The sequence below is a fragment of the Chenopodium album genome, chromosome 1, assembly GCF_948465745.1.
Source record: "Chenopodium album chromosome 1, dcCheAlbu1.1, whole genome shotgun sequence".
NCBI classification, from domain to species: Eukaryota; Viridiplantae; Streptophyta; class Magnoliopsida; order Caryophyllales; family Amaranthaceae; genus Chenopodium; species Chenopodium album.
This window is the reverse complement of record NC_137834.1, coordinates 80,460,133-80,486,579: the sequence shown is the minus strand read 5'-3', so window position 1 is coordinate 80,486,579 and position 26,447 is coordinate 80,460,133. Positions and strand designations below refer to the sequence as shown.

General features: G+C 31.9%; 3 protein-coding genes, 1 non-coding gene and 1 pseudogene across 4 annotated transcripts; all 5 read right to left on the bottom strand.

Annotated features, from left to right (window-relative positions):
• Positions 1-10,873: 10,873 nt before the first annotated feature.
• On the bottom strand, positions 10,874-10,945 carry TRNAH-GUG (transfer RNA histidin (anticodon GUG)). The gene has a single exon. It is a non-coding gene; the product is annotated as a tRNA-His (tRNA).
• Positions 10,946-13,746: 2,801 nt separating this feature from the next.
• LOC145558410 (S-adenosylmethionine decarboxylase proenzyme-like) lies at positions 13,747-15,264 on the bottom strand. Its single transcript, XM_081619646.1, has one exon. It carries the CDS (start codon positions 15,096-15,098, stop codon positions 13,965-13,967), a length of 1,134 nt encoding a protein of 377 aa, XP_081475772.1. The 5' UTR covers positions 15,099-15,264; the 3' UTR covers positions 13,747-13,964.
• Positions 15,265-20,299: 5,035 nt separating this feature from the next.
• LOC145636441 (uncharacterized) lies at positions 20,300-20,704 on the bottom strand. Its single transcript, XM_081688006.1, has one exon. It carries the CDS (start codon positions 20,702-20,704, stop codon positions 20,300-20,302), a length of 405 nt encoding a protein of 134 aa, XP_081544132.1.
• A 5-nt stretch (positions 20,705-20,709) lies between these two features.
• On the bottom strand, positions 20,710-21,393 carry LOC145636432 (uncharacterized). The gene has a single exon (XM_081687995.1). The coding sequence runs from the start codon at positions 21,391-21,393 to the stop codon at positions 20,710-20,712; it is 684 nt and encodes a 227-aa protein (XP_081544121.1).
• A 51-nt stretch (positions 21,394-21,444) lies between these two features.
• LOC145636422 (putative mitochondrial protein AtMg00310 pseudogene) lies at positions 21,445-22,005 on the bottom strand (annotated as a pseudogene).
• Positions 22,006-26,447: the final 4,442 nt, after the last annotated feature.

The following is a 26,447-nucleotide window of genomic DNA, read 5'->3' as shown; positions in this document are numbered from 1 at the left end:
TATATAAATAATGTTTGAGTCTTTAATCTTTATGCATTCTAAAACATACAAATTTAAGTAAGAACATTAAGTGTTTTATATTCAATATAGTAAATTAAAGTTAAACTAATTAGCGTTCATTACATTAACAATAAAATAGTTTTTTCATCTCTTTAACTTAAATATAACTTAAACCAATGTATCATTTCATGCCCTACAATATCTATGTATATATCTAGCTAAATTCCACAACACCGACACTTTTCAAGAGAAATAACTTAAGTAACAACCCGTGCATCGAACGGGTCAAAAGGCTAGTTATACTTTATATGAGTTGCTAAATTGAGAAGTGGGTTGGGTATCACCATTGGAGGTACAAAAACAACTCATTTTGTATTTCAATACTCAAAGTTGAGTCTCACCATTGGAGATGGTCTAAAAACAAAGCCAAATAGCCAATGGTTGCCCATTTAAGGTGGACATCAAAAAGAGAGAAAGAAAAAAAAAGTATTAAAAAACTCAAAAGATGATACTTTAGGAGAGAGAAATCTAATGAGCATGTCATGGCCATGAATATTGGCAAATGGTGGGCAAACAATATGTATCCACTTGGCACAGTATGAGTGGGCTGTCAGTTTTTCTTATTTTCTTAATTAGTAATGAATATTATGTTCATAAAAAATTATAGGGCAATCAATGGGTATACATGGGCATAATTGGACATGGTAATTGGGCATAGATGAGATGGAAGAGAGAGATATTAATAATTTTTTTAAAAAAAAAAATTGATTTTTTTTTTTTTTTTTTTATGACCACCATTGATTTGGGCAACCATTGGCTTTACTTTAAGGGCTACTCTCCTTATTGCAGTATGACGTTAAGGTGGAAGCTCCTTGAAAGTGTAAAATAGATAATCGTGACAGGTGTGGCCAAGGCCTATTTAGCATATATTGTTAACGATTTTTCTTAGGGGGTAAGAGGCTAGAGTATTAAGTCAAATACAATTTTCTTAGGGGGTAACAGGATATTAATGTTGTTGTTGTTATTATTATTATTATTATTATTATTATTATTATTATAATGAGCGCCCCCGGGGCGTTAGATAAGAGAATTAAAGTGCAAATATTAGAGTAAAATTAACATTAATTACACCGAACGACGCGTGATTTTGTCATGAATTCCAAACTTAATACCATTTCAACCAATATAATTTATCTTTATCTAACGCCCCGGGGCGCTCGTTAGCAAGATCCTTGTTATTATTATTATTGTTATTACTATTACTATTATTAATACTATTATTATTATTATTATTATTATTATTATTATTATTATTATTATTATTATTATTATTATTATTATTATTATTATTATTATTATTATTATTATTATTATTATTATTATTATTATTATTATTAATGTTATTATTATTAATGTTGTTATTATTATTATTATTATTATTATTATTATTATTATTATTATTATTATTATTATTATTATTATTATTATTATTATTATTACTATCAATGTTATTATTATTAATGTTGTTGTTATTACTATTACTATTACAATTACTATTACTAAGTGCATATACCATTGATTTAGGTGAGTGAAAACATAAATATATGTATACTTGTAGACACTCATTTGTGTCTCCCCAAAACCAAACCCAGTGATGAGTACCTTTCACATCGAATCATAATCGAATGAAACGAAGTGTGGAAAGGTCTAGTGTTGCGGAAAGTTTTTATTTCTTTTCTCTTCTCTCTGTTTTTTGAAAACTTTATTTTAAGAAAACAGTCAATCCAGTTTGGTTGGTCCATGATATGGGTCCAATAGTAGTGTAGTTGGATGGGGCTTGCAAAGACCTTTCCAACGATATATTATAAGCCCGATTCCGATGAATATTGAGGAAGTTATGGCCAATTTACTAAACTGGGCCCGGTTTGAGCTTTATGTACGGCCCAATGATCTAGAGGAGGGCCTAATATGATTTATCATTCCTAATGCAATTAGGAATGGTTTTGGTCTTCTAGAATCTTCTAGAAGGTTCTTTTCATTCCTAATTCAATTAGCATTGATAAGTTGACTTTATTGACTTTTTAGAGTTTTAATCAAGATCAAATAGCATTTTCGGAGAAATTATATTATTTTATCTTCCAGTACGGTAAATTTATCAGATTTTCGAAAACGCGTTGAAATCCAGTTTGGCGTCCAACCCCAGGCCTTGGCGCCTGGAACCAGGCTTGGCGCCTGGCGCTAGCCACTGGTGCCTGGCGCCAGCTAGCTAGGGTTGGCGCCAATCCTGTTTTGCGATCGTCAGACTCTGTTTTGTTAAATTATCTTTTTTGGCTGATTTTCTTTATAAATATCGTATTCAAAACTCCGTTTTCATACACGAATTCTCTTCATTCGCAAGCTTTTATTCGCAATTCATTCATCTACGATCATCATCTACATCTCTCATTCATCAATTCTTCACAAACGTTAATTCTTTAGCATTCTTTTCTTTCTTCAATTCTTTCTTACTTTTTCATACAAAATTCCGCATTCATTAGATCTAAAAACACCTAGCCATATTCGAAGTTGCCTTCGTCCTAGACGTGAAAGGTTTTAATTTCTGAGGGTTTGGTCCCAAATCTCTCTTTCAATTATTTAATTTAATTGTTTTGATTATTATTTTCCTTGAAGTTACTAACGTGTGTATTTTGTAATTAGAAAGAGGTACGAAGCATCAAAGTAAGTACTTTAATTGATTAATTGATATTATGATGTAGACATCATGTTTATATTGTTATTATGATATTCCTAGTATCATGTCTAGGGTAATTTTAATATTAAATATGATTGTTGTGATGCTTCCTATGCTCTTCCTAATATTTATGATTGCTAGTATCACGTTAGGGTTAAAGATTTGATTTTTATTGCTTAGTGACATGCTAGGGTTTGTTATTAATCTTGTTAGTATCATGCCTAGGATCTTGCTATTTTTATTATGCTTTAATATTAACATGAACATGATTATGATTATAATTGTTATAATTTATGATGATTATGAATATTATTATTATTATTATTATTTTGATAGTGATTATAATTATTGTTATGGTTATTTATTATGTTGCTTGATACAGTATTGCTTGATCACCTTTTGATGCATGCTTAAAGGGAATTTGTACTTGCAATCACGCTTAATAAGATATTTAATAATCTTGTTTAGGATTAATGTGATTATAAATTCAAGTGATCGCCAATAATAGTTTATTTGTGCATTAATATTCAACCAACATAGATAAACAGGTTTAGGGTTAACCCTATTGATTGCATGTTAATCAGAAAGCGCACATGAATACGATCAGAATAAAGTAGAGGCCTATTATTAGGGCAGGTTCAATCTCTTTTAGGTTGGATTTGTACCATCATCCCCGAACCCTTATTTGGTTCATGACCTTATGGAGTTGACGATCTCTTGGATCGTTAAGGGGTGTAACTTTCACCTCGTGAACGGTTTACAAGTTCCTTAAAAACTTGTTGGCGACTCTTTTGCTCTATCTTCTTCCCTTTTGGACGCCACCGTACTTTAGTGTATGATCACAGTGGGGTTCAAGCTAGTGGGATTTAAAAGCTTGAAATTATTCCCTACAATACCATAATTAACATATGTTAATAGTAGAAAGATAAAAGACAACGGTTTACTTATATTTATTTCACCAAAATTTTAAAATAAAATGATTGAATGAGTAATAATGATTTTACTTATAAATTTTTCTTAATAATATATTTTTAACCATAAAAATAATAATGATATACAAAGTACTACTTGAAAACAACCTCTTTTTTTTTTAATTCTTAAATTGTATGGAAAGATTTGAAAAATAACTCAACTCAATGAACTAACAATCAATACCCACATGCATATAATGTTTCTACACATTGTGAATCTAATATCAAATGTTTATAAAAGAAATTGTTATTAATTGTAATTATTATTATTTATTTATTTTGAAAGAATTGTTATAATTATTAGAAATTATTAATTAATAATATTATTAAATATTAATTCTTAATAGTTTGAATTATTAAATATTAATAATGATAACTATTATTATTAATTATTATTATGATTAATAAATATTATTTATTATTAATATTAATAATTATTAAAATTATTTTTAATATTAATAATTATTATAATTATTCAAAATAATAAATTATTATCATCAATACAATATTAATATTATTATTGAATATTAATTATTATTGTTATTATTAATTATTATTTGAAAATAGAGTAGAGCAGTGCAGAGCAGAGTAGAGCGGATTTCTTTTGAGCATAGCAGAGCAAGTCTAAAGAACGGGGCCTTAGTAGTTTTCATAAATGAACTACTAATACCATTAACCTAATTCAAGATAAATTCATAAGGATGCGATATCTTTTTAGGATCTACCCCGATAATTAGAAATTGGTTAATCAGTAAAGATACATGGATTTGATGCCCCGCCCAAGAAAAAGACCCAAGCGGCCAAGCCCTAGTAGTCTGCTAAATGGTGATTCAACAAAGGTTCCACATCTTAGAACCAAGCCAATTTTGGAGCAGTTTTGTGATAATAGAACCAACTGGCAAAAAAACATTAATGCTACAAAGACCAATGCACCATCACAATCCTTGGAGAGATAATTCAAGAATAGACTGAGGGGCAAATCCCATGAGCCTTTTATTCATTCTCATTCAATCACGACGAGGGCAAGTCAATTTTTTAAAGCCTCGCATTGGGTTTGCCATGAGCGAGGGAAACCCCATCCCTCTCGTTCTAATTAGTTTTAATTAGAATGTCGATTTCGTGTGCATAGATTAGAATTCTAAGAAAAAAAAAATCGATGAAAACAAAGAAAAGAACCCCTTCTATTCTCAGCGTACATGATTACAATGATCTTATTTGGAAAAACTAGCTGCAGCGTGTAACTTTTAGCAGTTAAGTAGCAGGTAACTGTTAGAGTGGCGGGTAACTGTTAGAGTAGCTAGTAGTTGTTAATTAGTAATGGGTTGAGGTTAACTATCAATGTAGCAACTAAAAGTATGAGTATTTGACACATGTATCATTTAGAAATTAGAATGTTCAAATACAATGAAAATACATGCATAATAATTAGAAAGTAAACAAAAGTTGTCAAACACTATTCGTTACCTTTCAAGCAATAATATTTTTAAGGAAAAATTCACAACAATAATCCTAACTATGACCCCTCTTCCAATATTAATCTCAACTATAATTTATTCAAGTATAATCCAAATTTTAACAAGTATCTTCTCAAAATGATCTGATAATCGGTTGAAACTTCTTGAGCAGGCTATGATGCTATGTGGCAGGTCATGATTAGTGCAATTTTTTAAAAAAAATCCATTGCTTCTCTTTCTTCTTCGCCTGCCAGCAACCATGGTTGATTCCCACCATCACCTCCCTTATCCCTTTCCAACTCTAGCCAATCTTAGCATGTTTTTCATCAAAACATCAAGACATTCCCAATAATTTTCAAGTTTTCTTTTGAGTACTTTTCAAATATTTTTGAGATTTCGGTTTTTTTTTCTTCTTTTTTTCACATAAGGGATTAAGGGGTCCTTTTAATTAATTTACCCATTTAATTTCACTATTATTCTATTTAATTAATTTACTCAGTTAACTCTTTATTTAGTTTTGGATCAAATAAATTATATAATCCATTCTACATAATTAATTTTGGTTGCTAAGTTATTGGTGGCTAGTAGGACTTTTTTTCTTTCTTTTTTTTTTTTTTTGGTGAAAGAGGTGGCTAGTAGGACTTAGACAGAGATCGAAAGAGAAAAAATTAAAATAAAATGTAATTGGTTTAACAAGTTGCAGGCCACCTAGATTAATTTGGGAAGATACATCATATAGTTTGTATTATACTAGAATAACACATAGTTAAGATTAATTTGGGAAGAGTGCCCATAATTGGGATTATTGTTGTGAATTTTTCCTATTTTTAACGTTTGACAATAGTTATCTTTACACTACAAAGTATATCATTTATGTAACTAATATATATATTACCTCCGTTTTTATTCAGTTGACACCTTTCTTTTATCACGCTTGCTAATTACACACTATTTTAACGATTAATATATCTTATTCTTGATATTGTAAAATAAAAGTGGATATTAATAAAATATACATTGAGACGATTCAAACAAGATCACATTTGACTAAGTATATTAATAATAGCTATAAATCACAAAAGTTAATCGAACTGAAATTTTGTGAATAGTGTAAAGGCCAAATGGTGTCAATTAGAATAATGGAGGAAATACTCGGAGTATATGAGTATAAAACTCAAATGTTATCCTGTAAAAAGTTGCTATTATTAATATACAATTTCATAATATTAACTTTAATACATCTTATTAACATATATTATCATTTATCCATATATTAATGATTAAATTTATACATTGAAATGTACATCTATTCAAATTGTGTTGACCATTCTCAAATGAGGGGAGTAAGAGCCTCTTCTGATTTACTGAATTAAACTGAACTGATTGAAGATGAACTGAATTGAGCTGAACTAAACTAAATTGTTTATAAAAGAAGGAAGTTAGGAATTGAATTGAGTTAATTGAAGCTTAACTGAACCGAACTGAACTAAACTAAATTAAACTAAGGTGTTGTTTGGTTGCTATGGGAATTTACTTCCCATAGGAATTTGTATTTCATGGGAATTAAATTCCTATATCAAAATCATGGGAATTGTATAAAGTTGTTTGGTTGGCATGAGTGAAGTTGCAAATCATGGGAAATTTGACTCACCTAGGGGGGGTTAGGTAATTAACTTCTCATGTTTTGTGGGAAGTCACAATTCCCTCATTTACACTTTTTATTGTCAACCAAACAACTCATGCATTTTCAAATTCCCATGATTTTCCACTTCCCCTATTTTTTTTGTGTAACCAAACAACCCCTAAAATTAAATTGAAGATAATAGACCCTAAATTTTTTGTTAAGGGAGAGGATTATTTTATTTCAAGTATATTCATATTATATGATTAATGGCCCAAGATATGCGAAGTAAAGTAAGAAAAGTAGTGGGAGCAGGTAAAAGTGATGGGCCAAACCTTCAAATGAATGGAATCGGACGATAAGTTTTTTCATTAAGCAATATTAGAAGATTATATTGGGGTTGAGACTTGAGATAAGACCTTTAATAATTAAAGTACAACCTTACTTAACCAAAACCATTATTATCATTACCACAGGCTTTAATCATATATTCATATGTATTTAAGTTTTATGCACTCCACGTGCACCAATGTACCATGGTTCATGGACCATTACAAACAATATACACCCTTCGTTTCATAATAATCACAACATTTTAACCGGCACTATACTGATGCACTACTTTAACTATTAATATTTATAATTATATATTATTACAAAGTATAAGAGCTTGACCTAATGAGTTCATACATAAATACTAATCTAAAAATATATTTCACAGCAATATATGGTTTTTATAAATTGAAAAAAAAAGTCAAAATAAACATATAATAGTGCAAAAGTCAAAGTGTTGCGATTATTACAAAACGGAGGGAGTAATATTTTGAACCAATGGTTAAGTTTGGAATGTTTATTTATTTTTGGCTTGATAAAGAGTTTATGATGAAATCTCTCACATTTGAATAAATTCTTCTATCAATAGAAATAAAAATAAATAATAATAATAACACTTAAAAATGGATTAGACTATTAGACAATAATATTAAGTGTTATTATTATTATTATTATTATTATTATTATTAAGTGTTATTATTACTATTAGAGGAAACTCAAGTTTAAGACTTCATAGTAATTTAAATGAAATCCCAGTCTCTTTCGACATGTTCACATTTACTGAATTGAGCTGAACTGAACTGATTGGAAATAAATTGAACTGAACTGAGCTGAAATGAATATTTTATGAGAGAAGAAAATTAAGAACAGAATTGAACCGAACTGAAATTAAGCTAAAGCGGACATGCCCTTACTGTAACCAATACTTTGTATTATCGAATTATTCTTCTTCCTACATTTCTATTTAGTTGACAATTCAATTTAGGCACACATATTAAGGAGAGGAGAAAGAAAGAGAGGATGATAAAGCAAGTGGGGTACACTTAAAAAATAAGGTATAAAACTTACCAAAAAAAAAACCTGTCAATTAAAAATAAGTTTTCTAAAAAGAAATACGTGTCAAATAATAAAAAACGGAGGTAAGTATTTTATTATTTTTATATTGTAAAATCTCATTGCTCCTTACAATCTTGATTGACATAGCGCCAGCAAGAAATCCATTATATTGGGCCCACTTTTATTTTTCTTCCTCCGTCTAATTTCCTTTGTTATGATCTTTTCCAACTTTTCAAATCAAAACACAACATTTCATATCAAAATATTGTTTCACTTTTATGACGATAACAAATAGCCTCTTTTTATTTGTGTCTCTTCAAAGGACTAGTTTGGAGCCAAAATTAGTCAAACAATTAGTTTGACCAAAACATGATTGATTTTACAACTTCCAATTGAGTGAGAAATTATTGCCACTCCACTATCTTTTTGGGTGATAAGTTGCAATTGTATCTGAGGGAAAAGTAACCATCTTTGAAGCAAACCTTACAAGTTGTTACAAGTGATGATGGGCGTACTTCTCCTTAACATTGATCGTCACTTCAATAGATTAAGATGAAGTAACTAGTAACGTATCCAATTTAACCATGATGTTTCGGCTGTGAAACAATTACCTTTCGAAAGGTTTTTTTTTTTTTTTTTTTTTTTTTTGGAAACGTGGTGGCTAAATGCTCATGTATAGTGTTTCAAAAAAAAAAAAATGCTCATGTATAGAACTCGTGCACAAAGATACATAAGTTGGCCTCGAGAGGGTATCTGAAGAAACATACTTCGTTGTTTAAAGGGGCTTGAAACAATAGTGCATTCAATCTTAAGCTTCTTAGTGCACGAGTATAGTGTAAAACGATGTACCTTCTATAGTTTTTTTTTTCAAGGCTAAGGACGTACGGAGTACCTTCTATAATTCTATGTTCCTTTTAGAGTGCTTCATTTACATTTTACAATATAAAACTCTCCTTTTGGGCTAAAAAATATCCCACATTAGGATTACATCTGCATATGGGCCTTTCACATCATTTCTGGGCCGGCCCAAGAAAATGTTGATCCTTTTGGGCATCCAAACAGATGACAAGGATCTCAATTCAGTGTCACCTTTTTTTCTTTTTTTTTTTTCTCTGGAAAATAAATAAATTTAAAGAGAAAGAGAGAGAGAAAAAAAATCACACACTTACACGCAACGTCTACAATAATTTAGATTAACAAATTGAAACTTAGAAATATAATTAACCTTAGCTTACTTGAAGGATTTGCACAACTAGTAATATGAAATATACATACATATACAATAGACGTTAAAGATAAGCTTAGACTAAAAGTCAAGTATTAGACTTGGACATCTACAATCAAGCTAATAATTAGTGAATTGTAACACGTAAGAATGTGATAAGATTAAGCTAACAAGCTTTATATCTTCGCTTGTCATAGAATAAGTCATCGAGTATTTTGATAAGAGACAAACTAGCCACTTAACCTTGGTTATTTGGAAACAATTCCAACACCTTATAATGAAGTATTATATAGCTAAATTGTACTCATTGACACCAACTTTAGGGTATATGTTGTTTATAAATATACGATCTTTCTTTTTATATGGGTTGCTTTCTAAGCATATATCATATTCATTGGCAGTTAGGCACCATGTCAATTGATTATCATACTCTTACTCAAATAACAATTCTTCAAAATCAAAACTTTTCTTAGAATAAAGGAACAACGATTAGTTCTTATTCTTTTTTAATGCTTAATCATTCTATACGAAATTCTTAAACAAAGATATCAAAGCTAACGTACTTCTTCTACATTATAATTTTATTAATAGCCTTTTTAAAGTAAGATATGACTCCCCTATTTTTAAAGGTTGTAAGTAAAGCAAACATTCATTTAATATTACCTCCGTTACAGGTTATGTGCAATGATTAGACATTTTTGCTCTCTACTTTATGTCAAATTGTTGCACATAACCTGAAACGGAGGTAGTAATATCGACAACTTCTTTAGAAAATAAGGAACCTTGAATAAATTAGATCATCGCAGTCCAAAATTAAGGCATAGTCCAAAAATATGATAAGAATTGAATTTTCCTATTTTTATTTGTATAGAAAACGAGTTTTTATCCCATACATAGTTATATCAAATGAACTAGTCTTTTGACCCGTTCGATGCACGGGTTGTTACTTGGATAAACTATTTTCAAATAAAAGTATATTTTTCATAAGTTGAAACTTTTGATAAAGTATACGAAGTAATTGTTTCATTGCTAAAACTTTTAAAAAAAAAATAGTTAGAGTAGAACTTTGAAAGAAGATGAAGGATTAGGTATATATACACGAAGATTGTGGAATATGAAATGACGTATTGGTTTAAGTTATATTTTAAGTGTAGGAGATGAAAAGACAATTTTGATTTAATTCATATGTTTTATGTAATACGTACTAATTATGGTGGAAATGAAACACTTCATTTTCTTTCTTGAATTTCCAAGTTATAGAATGCATAAAGACTTGAACAAAAAAAATTAAGGGAAGTGACATATGGCATATGGGGTAATGAGTGAGTTGTGATGACATGTGTCATGTGAAAAATATGTGGTTTGTGTTTTTATATACTAAATATAGATAGATATAGATGTTCTTCTCATTTTCTTTTGACACATTTGCCTAATTAAGTTTTTTTAAATTTATCAAATTTTAAAATAAAAATATTTAAAAAGTGTGGCTGCTGGGATTCGAGCCCAGGTCTCCACGGCCACAACGTGGAATTCTAACCACTAAACTACAGCCACATTTTTGTTATTTCTTCCCTGTAAAATTACATATACATATATTACGCTTTGTACATTGCAACTCACACACCATTGTTGACTGAGTTAAGGAATATGCTGATAAGATTCTGCAAATTGCGCAAATTGCGCCAATTGCGTAGATTTTTAATGGACAGATTCTTTGTTACCTTAACTTGATTGTCTTTGACAAGTACTAAACCTTTTGTTTGTCTTGTAACTCTTTTTTTTTTAGCAGAATTGTTTGTCTTGTAACTCTTTCTACAATAATTGGGGTATAACTTTCAATTTGGGATGGCTTTTGACCCATTTTCATTATCTTTGAAATTGAAAGTTTGATTTGGAGGAATTAATTTTTTTTTAAGGAGTAAGAGGTTGCATTTATACTTTAAGATTAATTTTTTAGGAGTATGTTGAAATTTAGTTTTTAATGAGTAATTTTGTTAGTAAAAGATGAATGACTTTTGTCTTGTATCGGAATAACATTAATCATCCTTAAAATTATTTTATAGGGAGTTTAAAATGTAAGAAAGATCATTAATTAAGCTCTAGATACCATATAAATGAATTGAGTATGTGAGAAATAGTTGATATTCTCATTGAGTTTATCATGTGCTACGTATTTAATTATTTATACAACCTAAGAAGTAATGTAATCTAGGTTTACAATAGATAATAACAAAATATATATAATTAAGAGAAGATTTTTTTGTCAAAAAAAATTAAGAGAAGATTCAGATCTAACTACTTTAGACTTGGCCATCGGTATCATTAATTGTTACGGAATAATAGTTTGCATAACTAATAAAGATCACTCTACAAGTCGAGTAATTAAAATGTTGGCTACACTAATTTACTTATTCAAAAAGCAAAAGATGAGAATATGGACATTTTGTCCCTCAATTAAAATCATTTGTATTGTTTGAATATACTTAAATCTAAATTGGTTATTTATGCTCTTGTTAGTACATGTATATTGAATACAAGTATGCTATTGGGTTAAACTCAATTACTACGATTTTACTCATATTTAGAGCTTTTAATCTATGAAAATCAATCAATGTGGTGTGCACAAATTTTATATTGATGTTAGATACTGTAATTTGTGGTACAAACAATTTCAAACAAAAGTTGAAATTTTCTTTAAAAAAAACAAAAAAAGTTGAGATGTTCCACCAAACAAACAAACAAAAACGAGATTTGAAATCAGATTTAAATCATCCAACTTAGACAAATTTGTACTAGTCATATTTATTTGTTTAAGGCCAAAAATAAATAAAATTTTGATTCTCATTTATGACCCCAATTAGTTAAGACAAGAAACGTGTTCGAGTATATTTTGGCAACTATGGGGCTAGACCTGTGCGTCATTCGGGTCGGGTATGAGTCGGGTCATTTCGGGTCGGGTCATTTCGGGTCGGGTCAAGTTCGGGTCAAAAGGTTATCGGGTCACGTTCGGGTCGGGTCGGGTCATTTCGGGTTTCGGGTTGATTACGGGTCGAGTGATAATCGGGTCGGGTATCGGGTCAACACTTCGGGTCGAGTTTAGGTCGGGTCAATTTTCGGGTCGGGTCAGTTCGGGTCGGGTCAATTTTCGGGTCCAATTTTCGGGTCAGGTAAACTTCTAGTCGAGTCATATTAGGGTAATTCATTAGGTTAAATTCAACTATATATATATATATATATATATATATATATATATATATATATATATTTTTTTTTTTTTTTTTTTTTTTTGGACTAAAAACTGACTATATTTGGCTATTTTTTTCATGGATTATAGTAATTGTTTGACTTTCATTAACCTTTTTTTTTTTTTGTGTGTGTGTGTGTGTGTTTAGACTGAGAATCAAGATCTCCTGAAACTAAGAGGGATGCTCAAACTAATTGAGTTATACCTCACTCTCTCATTGATCTTAGTTTTAATACATACTCTTATTATCATTGTCATTGATCTTAGTTTTAATACATGCTCTAAGAGGGATGCTCTAACTAATTGAGTTATACCTCACTCTCTCATTGATCGGGTCACTCTCTCATTGTTGTAATACATACTCTTATTATCAAAATTTTAACATTAATACATACTCTTATTTATCATCGGGTCATAGGTAAAGGTAGCAACTATGATTACATTTAGGGGGCGTTTGGTTTGAAAAGTGGAAACGGAGTGGAAAGGAAACAAATAAGAGGGGGAAAAGGAATCATTTAGCTATTACCTTTTCATTTGTTTGGTTTAACCATAGAAAGGGTATTTGTTAAGAGGAGGGTAAAGGTATTTTTTACCACAAGTTTTTGAGAGGTAACAAATAAGGAGTAATCATTACCCTTAGGTAATGGTAATTGTTACCATGTCTTCAAACCAAACACATGGTAACGGTATTGGTTTAATCGAATCCGTTTCCAATTCAAAAAATACACCAACCAAACTAAAAGCATGTTTGAATACGTTTTCAAATCTTTGAACTTTAATCAAAGGGAAAACAGACACTTTGGAGTTTTTTAAAAGTACGTTTTTAATTCTTTGAACCTTATTCTTAGGAAAAACTGATGATTTTGAGCATTCTACAAAAGGGTTATTTGAGTATAATTTCAAACTTAAAATCGCAAATTTCCAATAAAAGGCTTTAACACATGAAATGGTTCAAAAGCAATAATCTGCAAATTATGGTGTCACATTTAGCACGACAAAAGTGCTTACCTTTCTCAACTGTACCAATATACATTTTAATTATTGTAACATAAAATTGTAACAGAGTAAAAAATAATGAGTACCAATTACTAACTAAGGTCTATAAGACTAATAATAGTAATAGTAATAATCATATAAAAGTCGAATGATATAATCCGAGTACACTTTTAAATGATATTATGTTCCATAATTGGAACTACAAAGAAAAAAGCATCCGAAATGATAACAATGGTGAAGAAAAACACGACTACAAAATAACAGCCATCAGGATGAAGACCTGAATATTATTGAACAAAAAAAGATAACCACAAATACGAAATTGAAAAGGTACTAATAATCCTTTTCTTCTTCAATTATCTCCTCTTTCCAGCAGCATTTCAGAGCTGGCTTTGGCTTAGGGGCAAATCGAGTTGCCTTGCAGAACTTCTGGTAGAATACAGAAGAGTCGCCAAATCCGAGCTCCTCAATGCCTCCCTCTTCACGACTGTAACCGTTCACGTTAACGAAACAGTTGTGCTCCATAGAGTTAGCAGCAATCTCAGCATGAATAGCAATGCTAAACTCGCTTGGTTCAAAGCAAGCAAGAACCCTCTCCACCAGCTGGTTCAGATCAATCTTCTTAAGGTCATAACCCACAGCTTCAAAGCTAGCGTAACTGAAACCATCTTCAGGGGTAATGTGAATGGTGGAGATAGCAGATCCTTCAATAGCATTCATAGAGTAACCACAGGGTTCGAAATCAAAGTCACATATCTTTGAGTCTGGAAGAATTTTGCGAATTCCAGAGCTCTCTGTCATCACAGCAGCATTCGGCGATTGAGATTTGAAGAAGACAGAAGCCCTCTCCTTGTTAAGTCCGGTCATGCACATCTCAAGAGTATAAACAGGGGCATCAAAGCTGATCGTTTCAGCTGATGCAGAGTAAACATGCCATTTCTGGGGCTTTGCGGAATCCCCCATAACAAAAGCCTTGCTGCCGGCCGCAAGCTTACCAAAGTAACCATCAAGGACAGCCACTTCCTCAGAGAAGCTCCGGTGAGGGTAAGATTGGGCACCCGGAAAAATAAAACTGCCACGGGTGTAACGAACAGATTTCACGTCAAGGGAAAGGCTTTCAGCCAACTTCAAAATAGGTGGGATTGCACGGAGCAGCTTAGTAGTCCCACAGGTCTTAATGATGATCTTGTATGCGTACACAAAGAGGCTAGACTCAGAAAGAACGTAAGAGTCTACATCGTCATTTGCAAGTGAATCAACAATGGTGCACTCAGCAGGGCCAAGAATCTCATCCAACTGTGCTTTAGCCAAAGCACGGAGACCCTTCCCTTCAGGATCGACAAAGATACTGGGCTCAAAGAACGAAATTTCTAGCCTCTTCTCAAACCCTTCGAAACCAATAGCAGAAATTGCCATTTCGTTGTTGTTAGTGTTGTTGTTGTTGTCTCCAGCCATGGGAACCGTCATGACTACGTATACTAGAAGAACGCCTTACAGTCGCAAAGAGGAAGTCGAAGTACACAGGAAAGAGGAAAACAGAAGAAGAAGAAAGGGACTTAAAATCAAAAACAGCAATAACTAAAAAAAAAAATGACCACGTCTAGCGGTCGAGCGGAACACTAGTTAGGGAATATCAGGATGGTTTGCGAGCGCACTGCAAAACAGAAACAGAAACAGAAAAAACCCGTAAGTAAATCGCAGCGATTTCATATAATCCATTGAATACAATTGAACCCAACAAAAGGAGCTTACGTTTGAGTAAGCAGCTGATCTGAATTTCTTGATTCCTCCCTTTGGTCGAACGTCTTCAATGCTGTAGGCGAGTGGAGCGGCGTATAACAAGGATTTACTACTACTACTACTACTAGAATCGTCTTTACCACCTTTAGATTCCATTAGAACATTCACTCTTCACTGATAAAACAACCCAGAAATTAAATGTTAGCATATAATCGGACTATAAATTCAAAAAAATACACAAACATGAACATAAATCTGATAAAAGCAAAAATCAATTGCAGCACCAGAGTATATGGATTAGTGAGATTGTGAGAGATTAATATGCAAACATTATTCATGCAAATTAGAGAGATTAATAAGTTGCAAATTCATAAATATAATTCATGCAAATTGAAGAATTAAATTTGAAAATTCATACATGATAATTATCTTGAACAAATTTGAGGAAATTGTTGGTTGCCTGAATCTATATTCATTAATCCTAGTCAAATTTATACTGCAATTATTATTAACATAATAACAAAGAACTTGTCAAATCAAACGGCGGACAACGTCATATTGACAGCGATTTATCAAATTAAAACCGACTTGAAAAACTCAAACACGAAAATTGCGCAATCTCATATCGCTTTCTCAAATTAAAAACAATTTCTACGATTTCAGAATTTGAAAAACCAATTGAAAACAACCTAATTAATCAGATCTATAGAGATGAAACGATAAAAAGAAAATTAACAAAACGATAAAAAAAATTTTCTAAAAACGATAATCATCATAATCATCAAATCGCATGCATCATATTATCGATGTTAAAAACCCTAAAACAATTCTAATAAAATTGAAAAAAAACAAAAATCTAGATCTAAAGAAACAATCAAAATAGAACTCGCATAATCATAACGAAACAATAAACATCATGAAAGATTGAACAGAATTACAAAAACAACAAAAGCAACAAAAACAATGAAATCAAATCAAGATATAAAAACAGAATATAAATCGAAAGGAATTGAGAAACTTACAGATAAATGGAAAATCAAAGAATGAACCAAAATCAGTTCCCAGAACCACAAATCGGATTATCCAGAAAAACAAAGATTCCGAAATAATTACGAAATAATTGAACCCAAAAGAAAACCCTAGGAGAGAGAAACCAAGGCAAAAGTATATGATGAGAAGATGATTAAGAAATGCGGCTTTTGGAAAATTGGCAGGCTTTCTTTTGCAATTGAGATAAGTAAGCAAGCAGGTTAGGTCTTTATATAAGGGGAAAATAAGTGTAGACAGCTGTGATAGGGTAAAAAGACGGTCATACCCTTGAGTTTCCGTGGAGGCTACTCAGCCGTGAGTTAGGGGTATAATTACGGAATTTATCCCCTATTTATTTTCCTGGATTTTTTGTGGCTCAACACGTTGCTTACATCTTATTGACTATGGGATTAGTGGCCCTCGTTGCTTCGCATGACTGTATAAGTCTTTTTTTTTTTGGATTTTATTATTATTGGTAGTTTTTTATTTTTTGGGTATAATGGTAATTAAATAAATATTGCCATAAACTTGTAGGATTCTCTAGAGGAATACGAGTACTTTTATTTTTAACCTTTGTTCAAGATTTATGAATAAATGGGTCGGTCCATTGCTCATGTGACCCTGTCTTCATTCGCCATTATTTGATTATAATAATATCTACGGAGTATAAAAAAAAAAAAAAATGAGTACTCCCAATTTTTGTATTTTAAACTAGAGTATACTCCGTATTTTATTAGAGAGATATTAAATATTGTTTCACAAATATTACACCATATCCATTTTAAGAAAAGAATTATTTGTGTTTACACCTTAAATACCTAAAATATCCTTGCTTTTCAACACTTACATTTTATTTTGGGTATACTATCTAGGCAACTTTGTATTTCTACCTTTTCTCTCTCATTTTTTTGCACTACCAAAAAATTTGTGTCAATCTCTTATGGTGCAATAATAAAAGAACGGAAGAAGTATATAATATAAGAAAAAATATATTTAAAATACGGAAAGTTGATTTTGATGTTAACTTAGACCTTATTTTTTGAGCAGTTATTGTCTGTTGTGTACTTGTGGTTTGATTTGCTCTGTTGAAGCCTGCTTAGCTATGCTACTGAGTATCAATAATCTGCGAACACTCGTTCTGGCTTGCTGACATTTCTCTTCTCTGTTGAAATCTGATGTTCTCTGCTCTACTTAAAAGAACATGGTCTTACTCTTACCAGTGGCCACGCAATGTGGCCAGCTATTATGGGATTTACTTTGTCAAAGTTATAGAGGTTACTCGTTCAGTATTATAGGGGTTACTCGGTTAGTGTCATAAGGGTTATTCCTTCAATGCTCTAGGAGTTACTTTGATATTTTGCAAGCAGTTATTCGGCGAGGCCAGTCACGCAAAAAGTGTGTTGTACATTTTTTTGTGTTAATAATTAGAGAAGGATGTTGCTTAGAGGGTTGTCCCTAAAAAATGTATGTAATTGAAGAGTTGAGGATTTTGAGTGTTATGGTTAATTGTTGATAAAGGAATTGTATACCCGTGCTAATGCATGGCATATATAATACTGCGTTCAAATAAAAATACACACACAAGTAGGGGTGTTCATAAATCGGTCCGGACCGAAAAATGGACCGGACCACCCCGGACCGAACCCAGAACGGACCAGACCGAATTTAATCGGTTTGGTCTTCGGGTCTTGAAATTCATTTTTCCGGTCTTCGGTCCGATCCTGTCCAAAACCCTATAAAAACCGATTTTGGACCGGACCGATTTTTTTTATAAAAACATATGTGTGAAACCTTAAATAATGTTTAAAATTATCTTTAATAAGCTTAGAAAACTTTAACTTTATAAGTTTTTTTGCACTAAACATACAAAAAAAGACGCAAAAATGACGTTACAACATAGTTTTTCCAATATTTTTTTTGTGTTTTCCTTTACTTTATTAAAAATTAATTTTCTTTTTAAAAAAATTATTAAAACGGTCTGGTTCGGGTTTTGGCCCGATTCTTTCGGTCCGGTCTTCGATTCTTAAAATTCTACTTTTCGGTCTTCGGTCTTATCCGGGTTGGTCCGGTCTGGTCTTGGGCCGATGAACAGCCCTACACACAAGTGAAATCTTAGTAGTAGTCCCTTGGAAAAATACGAAAGAAAAAAAAAAGTGGTATGTGTAGTTATTGTTTTTTTTTTAAAAAAAAAAAAAGTTTAGAAATAAATAATAAAGTATGGGATAAGGATGTGTAGTTATTTAATAATAATAATAATATATATATATATATATATATATATATATATATATATATATATATATATATATATATATATATAAACTAAATGCATGAGAGTTTAGCATTGGGGTTTTGGAGGATTCTCGTTAACTATACCAAAGTATAATTGTTAAAAAAAAAAAAAAAGGATAATTGTATTATAATGTCATTAAAAACCCTATCAGTTACTTTGTGGGTATGAATGTCACTCATTACGCTTTACCTTCAAAAAAATTAAGTTCAAAAGTAGTTAAGTTAAGGGTTCGTTTAGCATCATTGTGTTTTTACATTTTTTTCATCATATAATAATGAATTTTTTTTTTTTTTTTTTTTTTGACAAGGATATAATAATGAATTTAAAATTAGTTAAAGTTATTAAAATTATGATAATTTTGAAAAATGACAACATAAAAGGAGAAATACAAGTAATGAGTTAATGAAAACTAGGCGGAAAATTCACCTTATCTATTTAGCATTCATCTTTTGAGTTTACATTTTTTTTTTTTTTTTTTTTTTGCTGCAATATACTATTCACAATTACACTATATTAGTCAATCTAGGTAAGAGCGCTATTTTTCTCCCTTTATTCCTAAATGTTGGAAAACGAAAGACGATTTTTACACAAAAAGGTAGATTTTTTTTCCCCAAAAATTGGGTTTTTGTGTTAAAAATACAAGTGTTTTGTGATGAAGTTTTTTCTCATTTTTAAAATGTAGCCATTTTCAAAGCAAAGGATATCAAACAAAATGTGGAAGATGTTAATTTGGATTATGTTAATAGGAGAAATAGAAGTTTTAACAACTAATTGCGTTTTTTTTTGTCCCTACTCGTAAATATCAATTTTTCATAATTTTTATTTATTGAGAATTGGAGATACCACCTCCGTTTCATATTATTTGCAACGGTTTAACATAAAGTAGAGAGGAAAAATGTTTAATCGTTATAAATAACGTAAATAAAGTAGTATTAATTATTCAAATTGTGCATTAACAAACATAATAAAAAAGGAAAAATTGCTAAAAATAATACAACCTTTGTCCCATTCTTTTTTAATAATACAACCTTAAGATTATTTTGTAATAATATAACCTTAAGGGGGTATTGATTTTAAACAAGATAAAATCGAATTTTCGGTGAGTTTTGAGGTGGGAGAAGGGGAGGGGATATTCCATCCTTCCTCATCCCCACCACCAAAAACTCATCCGTCCCCTTTCTTAGCCTCAAAGTCCGCCGAAAAATTGATTTTATCTTGTTTAAAATGAATACCCCATAAAGGTTGTATTATTACAAAGTAATCCAAAGGTTGTATTATTAAATAAGAATGGGCCAAAGGTTGTATTATTTTTAGCAATTTTTCCTAAAAGAAAAAGTACTTATAAATAATTATTAAAGATATATTAAGAATATATGGGTACTTTTAAGAGTTTTAAATTTCAATGTTTTATCAAATGAATAAATAAAATTATGTATGGCTACTTTGAAAAGTTTTAATGTAATGATCATGATTTGCATGATGTTATCATTATAACTATCATCATATACCAAAGCAATTTTTTTTTTTTAATTGTATATAACAAATCATCTCATCCATTGTTTTTTTTTTTTTTTTTTTTTTGAGAGAAAGCTAGAAGTTCCATTAATTAAGATTTAGACAAGTTGTCCATGAGTACATAAGGTGCAATATCGGGAGGACAGTGATTCTCCCAAACTTGCTCAAAACCAAACGGAACTAACCTAGCTAAATGATGAGCAACGTCATTCCCATCTCTGCGAACATGTAACCAAGAAACAAAATCAAAATGCTTACAAGAAAATATAATGTCATCCAAGATAGTGTCCAAATTCGAGAGAAAAATGACAGCCTTTGAGAGCCGATTAGTGACTATTTGGCAATCCGATTCCACCACCAAATTCCTTATTTCGTACCTTCGAGCTAATTTAAGACCAAACAGAATGGCTCTGCCTTCTGCCACCTCAGGGGACCAGCTGCTCCTAGCTCTGCGAACACCCGCGAACAAAACTTCACCATTTTCATTTCTTGCCATTGCTCCTAAGCCAACCCACCCTTCTTCGCGCAAACTTGCATCACAGTTGACTTTGATAAAGCCAGCAGGGGGGGACTCCAAGTTTTCGGGCTGCTTCTTCTTCTTACCCCGACTCCACCATAAATCTTCGTGATATACTTGAGGCAATCATCTATAATTTTTTGCACACGGTCTTTAATTATCAAGTGAGGCACCTCCTTATTATTGAAAATTTTATCGTTACGCCTACTCCATATAAGCCACAACAATGCAGCACCTCTCAAGCATTTTTTTGAGTCAATTTTCTGCCAACGCACAAGCATCACTTTGAAGTCTTCATTCGGATCAGAAGGAACAAGCATATCACAGTCCAATTCCCTCCACAAATCCTTTACAGCGTAGCAAGAGAAAAAGGCGTGGTTCATTGATTCGCACATCGAAGGGCACCACGGGCACGAGTTTTGTTCTGCCATATGTTTGAAGTGAAGGAGCTCTCTCGTGGGAAGGGATTTGGTGCACGCTCTCCAGAGAAACTGCTTTATTTTGGGGATGGTTTCAAGACCCCAAATCAGACCCCAAGCCTCATGAAAATCATCCAGATTGCAGGACTTACCAAGGAGATAAGCCGTTCTGACAGAGTATACCCCATCATTAGAGAAAGCCCAGGTTAGTTGATCTGGTTTCCCTTGGAGGCTGATGGGAATGCGCATGATGCACTCCCTATCCCGTTCTTCAAAATTGGCTGCAAGAACTTCATAGTTCTAGTTTTCATTCTCCTCATCGATGAGATCACTCACAAGAGAAAGGTTGCCAACTCTAGGAGATGCAATAAATTTCCCATGTTCATCTGCCACCCAGGGAGCCGAGTAGATGTCAATTGACTTTCCATTACCCACCCTCCATATAAGTCCCTCTTTTACAAGAGCTTTTGCACTCCATATGCTTCGCCATGCATAGCTACCATTCAAACCAAGAGAAGCCTCCAAGAAATCACAATTGGGGTAATATTTACCTTCCATGACACGGCTTAGGAGCGAGTTCGGGGTTGATATGAGGCGCCATGCTTGTTTGCCGAGTAATGCATCATTGAACACCGCCATATCCCGGAAACCAAGGCCTCCAAGGCACTTTGGAGTGCATAATCGGTCCCAACTAAGCCAATGAACTTTGCGTCGATTTTCAGTGTGACCCCACCAAAATTTTGCAACCATAGACTTGATTTCATTGATTACACTTAAAGGAATTTTGTATACTCCCATAAGGTAAGTGGGGATGGCTTGTATGACCGATTTTACAAGGACTTCTTTGGCGGCACGTGACATCAATTTTTCCTTCCACCCATTTAGCTTAACTTCTTCCAAATCCTGTCCTTCAAGGCGGCAAAAATCATTCTCTTCGATCTCCCCAAAATGGTAGGAATTCCTAGATACTTCTCATGCTCAGACACTAGTCTCATTCCCAGAAATTGTCTCAACTCTTCTTGTTTCGACTCACGAACACCTTTGCTAAAAGAGACCTCCGACTTCTCGTAGTTAATTTTCTGTCCGGAAGCTGCTTCATATACGTTGAGAATATCAACTATCTGTGAGCATTCCACTCGGTTCGCCCTAGCAAAGAGCAGACTATCATCTCATCCATTTTGATATGATTAAATTAATAAATGATTATTTGTTGGATATATATGATTAAAAATAGATAAAATGTATATCCCGTGTGTTTTTTTACTTGATATGTTTCCTTTATCACACTTGCCAATACAAAACTTTAACGATTAATAACTTCAATTTACATAAGTAAAAATTATAAAGGTTATATATTATGATAATACTTATTGAGACGAATTCAAAAAAATCTACATGAATATGTTTTTCCCCACATATTATTCACAAAAGACGGTCAAAGCAGGGGTATGAATAGTGTAAAAGTCAAAGCGGGTCAAGTAAAAAAGAACGGAGGAAGGAGTAAATATATACTGTATTTTAAAGGCTTAGGCCGTCAATTCAATCCGTATTTGTGGACAAGACTCAAGCCATACAATACAACTCTTTATGCGACATATCCATTTTTTACAATGTTTACACTGGATTCACCAATCCACATAATGTGGTAACGCGAATTAATTAGCTTGGGGACATATTAGGGAAGAGGGATTGCGATGGTTGGGGACATGGAGCATGGTCCGATGGAGTTCAAGTAGGACCATGAATTGGTGTCCACAAGGATAGAAAACAGAATTAGATACTCCCTTGTGACCTTGTGTGGATGGGAAGATAATGATCGCTGACCCAATGTTTTGTTTCGACTTTGGAGCTTTTAGGGACACTCTCCTACGCAACAGATCCGCAGCATCACATTCTAATTCCCTCAGGCCAAGTAGAACAATAATATCTGCCGTGTCCACAAATCTCAAAATCAGAGTGATAAACAAGAACAAACATTTCACAAAGAAAAAAGAGCATAGCATAATCCTACAATTACTCCGTCTAGAACCAGGTGACAATGTGACACTCACTTCGTCAAAAGCGGAATAAGCATAAGCATGGTTCATATTTTAAAAATTTAAGGTGAAAATTTGCACTTATTTGTACCCGAATAACCCATTACTTTTTGTAAAATAACAGACAACTGCTAATACTTCTATATGTATGAGTTTTCAACTAAAACACGACTAAATGTTCACAAGTGGTCGCTCTTTAAACTTAAATGTCCCTTTGTTGACACCGAAATTTTGTTAATTATTAGGTGTCAGATATATGTAAATAAGGAGATAATATCAAAAAATATAAGATATTTATCTTCAGAATCTCGTAAATTATTATCTTTTAATTTACGACTCTCTATATAAAGAGGGTCGAATCTAGGGTTTAAGGAGGCTCAGATGGAATAAGTCACAAAGACCCCATCTCCTCCCTACTACCAAACATTGTAGGTATAAAGTATGGATTAAGCCGACAAGGCCCCGTATTACAAACAAATTTCAAAACCCTAACCCTTTGGAGAGAGGATTCAAGAGATCTACGAGAGTTGTAACCCACAAATTATCAATAATTAATAATTGTTCCCGTATATTTTTCTACCTCTTTAATTATATATTGCAGGTTTGAATTTTTATGGTTTACACCCTTATCTAAACTTATTGTCCCTTCTTTAAGCTAGTCCAAAAGAGAAAGCTTAATCACTTACAAACTAAATGAGCAAGCTTAAAACACTTCATCAAATTCAGTGACTACACTTTCATTCTTAATTGGCCCATCACTAAATAAGCTTATTTAGTCGCACTTGAATTTATCAGTTCACTGACAATTAGCAGGGGCTAATGAGCTACATGTATCCAATGTAGGAGATAGATTAGTAAGCAATGAGAACAGAACTAACATCATGATCACGATTGGTTCAAGCAGTGGCTCTCTTGCACCTTCAATCTAGATTAAGAATCTACTTTTTCTATAGGTTACAGTGTAGTATTAGCTCGAATGATTTAACATTGGTTTTAAAAAAAAAAAATTAACTAGACATCAAAGCATTACACAAGCATATCCTAATATCCACCTAGGAATTAGAGTGATGTAACATTATTTGACATAATAAATAAACTTAAATTATCTAACAATGATACATTGGTCCCCTTGTGAATGTCAAATTTGAATTACTACAATCTGATAGCAGAGCAGAAAATGGAAAGAGTCAAAACTTGTACCTATGACTATAACAAATCACGATAACAAATAATTGACATATTCTATCACATATCATCATATATATAGCTCTTTAAGTACACCCGACGTTTTTTTTAAAGCATGACATTTTGTAGGCATGTGTAAATAAATAAATAAATAAATAAATAAGAAGGTGTTTTTCTCCGTATCATTTTGAATATTTATATAGCATCATAAATAACATGTCGTTGATCTGATCTCAAATGTGTAACTTATGACGTAACCATAATATCTATTGTCTAATTTAGGCATATACTAAGTACATCAATTAAGGCAAATAACATTTTTAAATGCAAGTATGCAACTACTTTAAATTAAATCAAAACTCACAATCATGTATGGTTTTAGAAGCAACAGAAGATCAAGACATAATTGAACAAATTTTTCTATAAGGCATTTCATCAAACATGTACCGTGCAAGCTTAATTCAACCTTTTAGATACAACTAGTCCACCATTGCCAAGAAAAGTTTAAACCTTTAAAACCAAAATTAAAATTTTAATAAAATGAGAAACTTAGGAAAGTGAAAAATTAAGTACTTTCGAAATGACCAAAAAGCCACCGTATAAAAAAGAGGCAAACAATTTAAATTCCAAATTTGATAAAATAAAAACTCTAAATCCCAGTTATTCTTTCAAATTAGAGAGAAAATGGAAGTAGATGCGAAAAAAGAGAAGCAGAAGGAAACTGAAAAATCTCCTTATGTCGTTGCAAAAGATGATACCAAGCCTGTTCTTCAAGATCCTGTAAAAATTCTCTCTTTTTCTTTCTTTCATTTTTTTTAATGTAGTCGGGATTTGATCTCGGGTCTTGAGTACCACCCTCGAGACTTTATAAAAATGTTATGTGCCTAATATGTTATTTGTGTAATTGTAATTTGTAGTTCAGACCCAACTCAAGATAAACAAGCAGTGCTGCGGTTGCCACCATTTCCCTTCTGATCAAAATCTTAGGTGTCGTTTGGTTGCTATGGGAAATTACTTCCCATGGGAATTTGTATTTCATGGGAATTAAATTCCTACATCAAAATCATGGGAATTGTATAAAGTTGTTTGGTTGGCATGAGGGAAGTTGCAAATCATGGGAAGTTTGACTTACCTAGGGGGGGTTAGGTAATTAACTTCCCATATTTTGTGAGAAGTCACAATTTCCATGAATTTGCAATTCCCTCATTTACACTTTTTATTGTCAACCAAACAACTCATGTATTTTCAAATTCCCATGATTTTCCACTTCCCTCATTTTTTTTGTGTAACCAAACAACCCCTTAGTTCAATTTGATATGTTAATCATGTTATGGTGAATTTGCTATATGTGTAAGAGCTTTTCCAAGAGTTTTTGCAATGCTACTTTTGTTGGTTTTTGAACTGATGTACAATTGATTGAATGGAGTGATGTGCTAATATAATTATGATTATATTATGAAATTCTTCATGGTATGAAATGAAAATGTTATCATCTGTTAGTTTGTTACTGATATCTGGCTTGTTTGGTGTTCATTTTGTCATAATCAATTGAACTTTATAACATCACTCCTTCCGTCCCACATTAATTGCAAAAACGACACAAACATTGGAGTAGACACATATAAACAATAGAGATATTGTAGGCTTTAAAACTTAAGGATAGAACCAGTAGTATTAGACATCAACTTAATTACAGTATAACAAATTCATTGCAATTTTACATCGTATAGAGTGAAATTCATCTCTTTTTCATACAAGGTATTTAAAATTTCAACTAATGATTTCTTACATACAAAAAAGCTTACTTAAATTTTACATTAAATCCAAAACTCCAAAGATCTCACACTACTTGTGACAGTCAAGAATCTCAAGATGGCTAGTGTAGGATGGAACAACTAAGTGTTAAGAATTTGGCTAAATATTATAGCAAAAATGAGAAACCTACATTAGCCTCACTAACTAAATATTGTAATGAATTCTTAAATTTTGTCATCTTGATATTCTTGACTGTCACAAGTAATGTAAGATCTTTGGAATTTTTGATTTAATGTTAAATTTAAGTAAGCTTTTTTGTATGTAAGA

Coding starts and splice junctions, on each gene's coding strand:
- LOC145558410 (XM_081619646.1), bottom strand. CDS start 15,098: ATGACGGTTCCCATGGCTGGAGACAACAACAACAACACTAACAACAAC.
- LOC145636441 (XM_081688006.1), bottom strand. CDS start 20,704: ATGGCAAGAAATGAAAATGGTGAAGTTTTGTTCGCGGGTGTTCGCAGA.
- LOC145636432 (XM_081687995.1), bottom strand. CDS start 21,393: ATGCGCATTCCCATCAGCCTCCAAGGGAAACCAGATCAACTAACCTGG.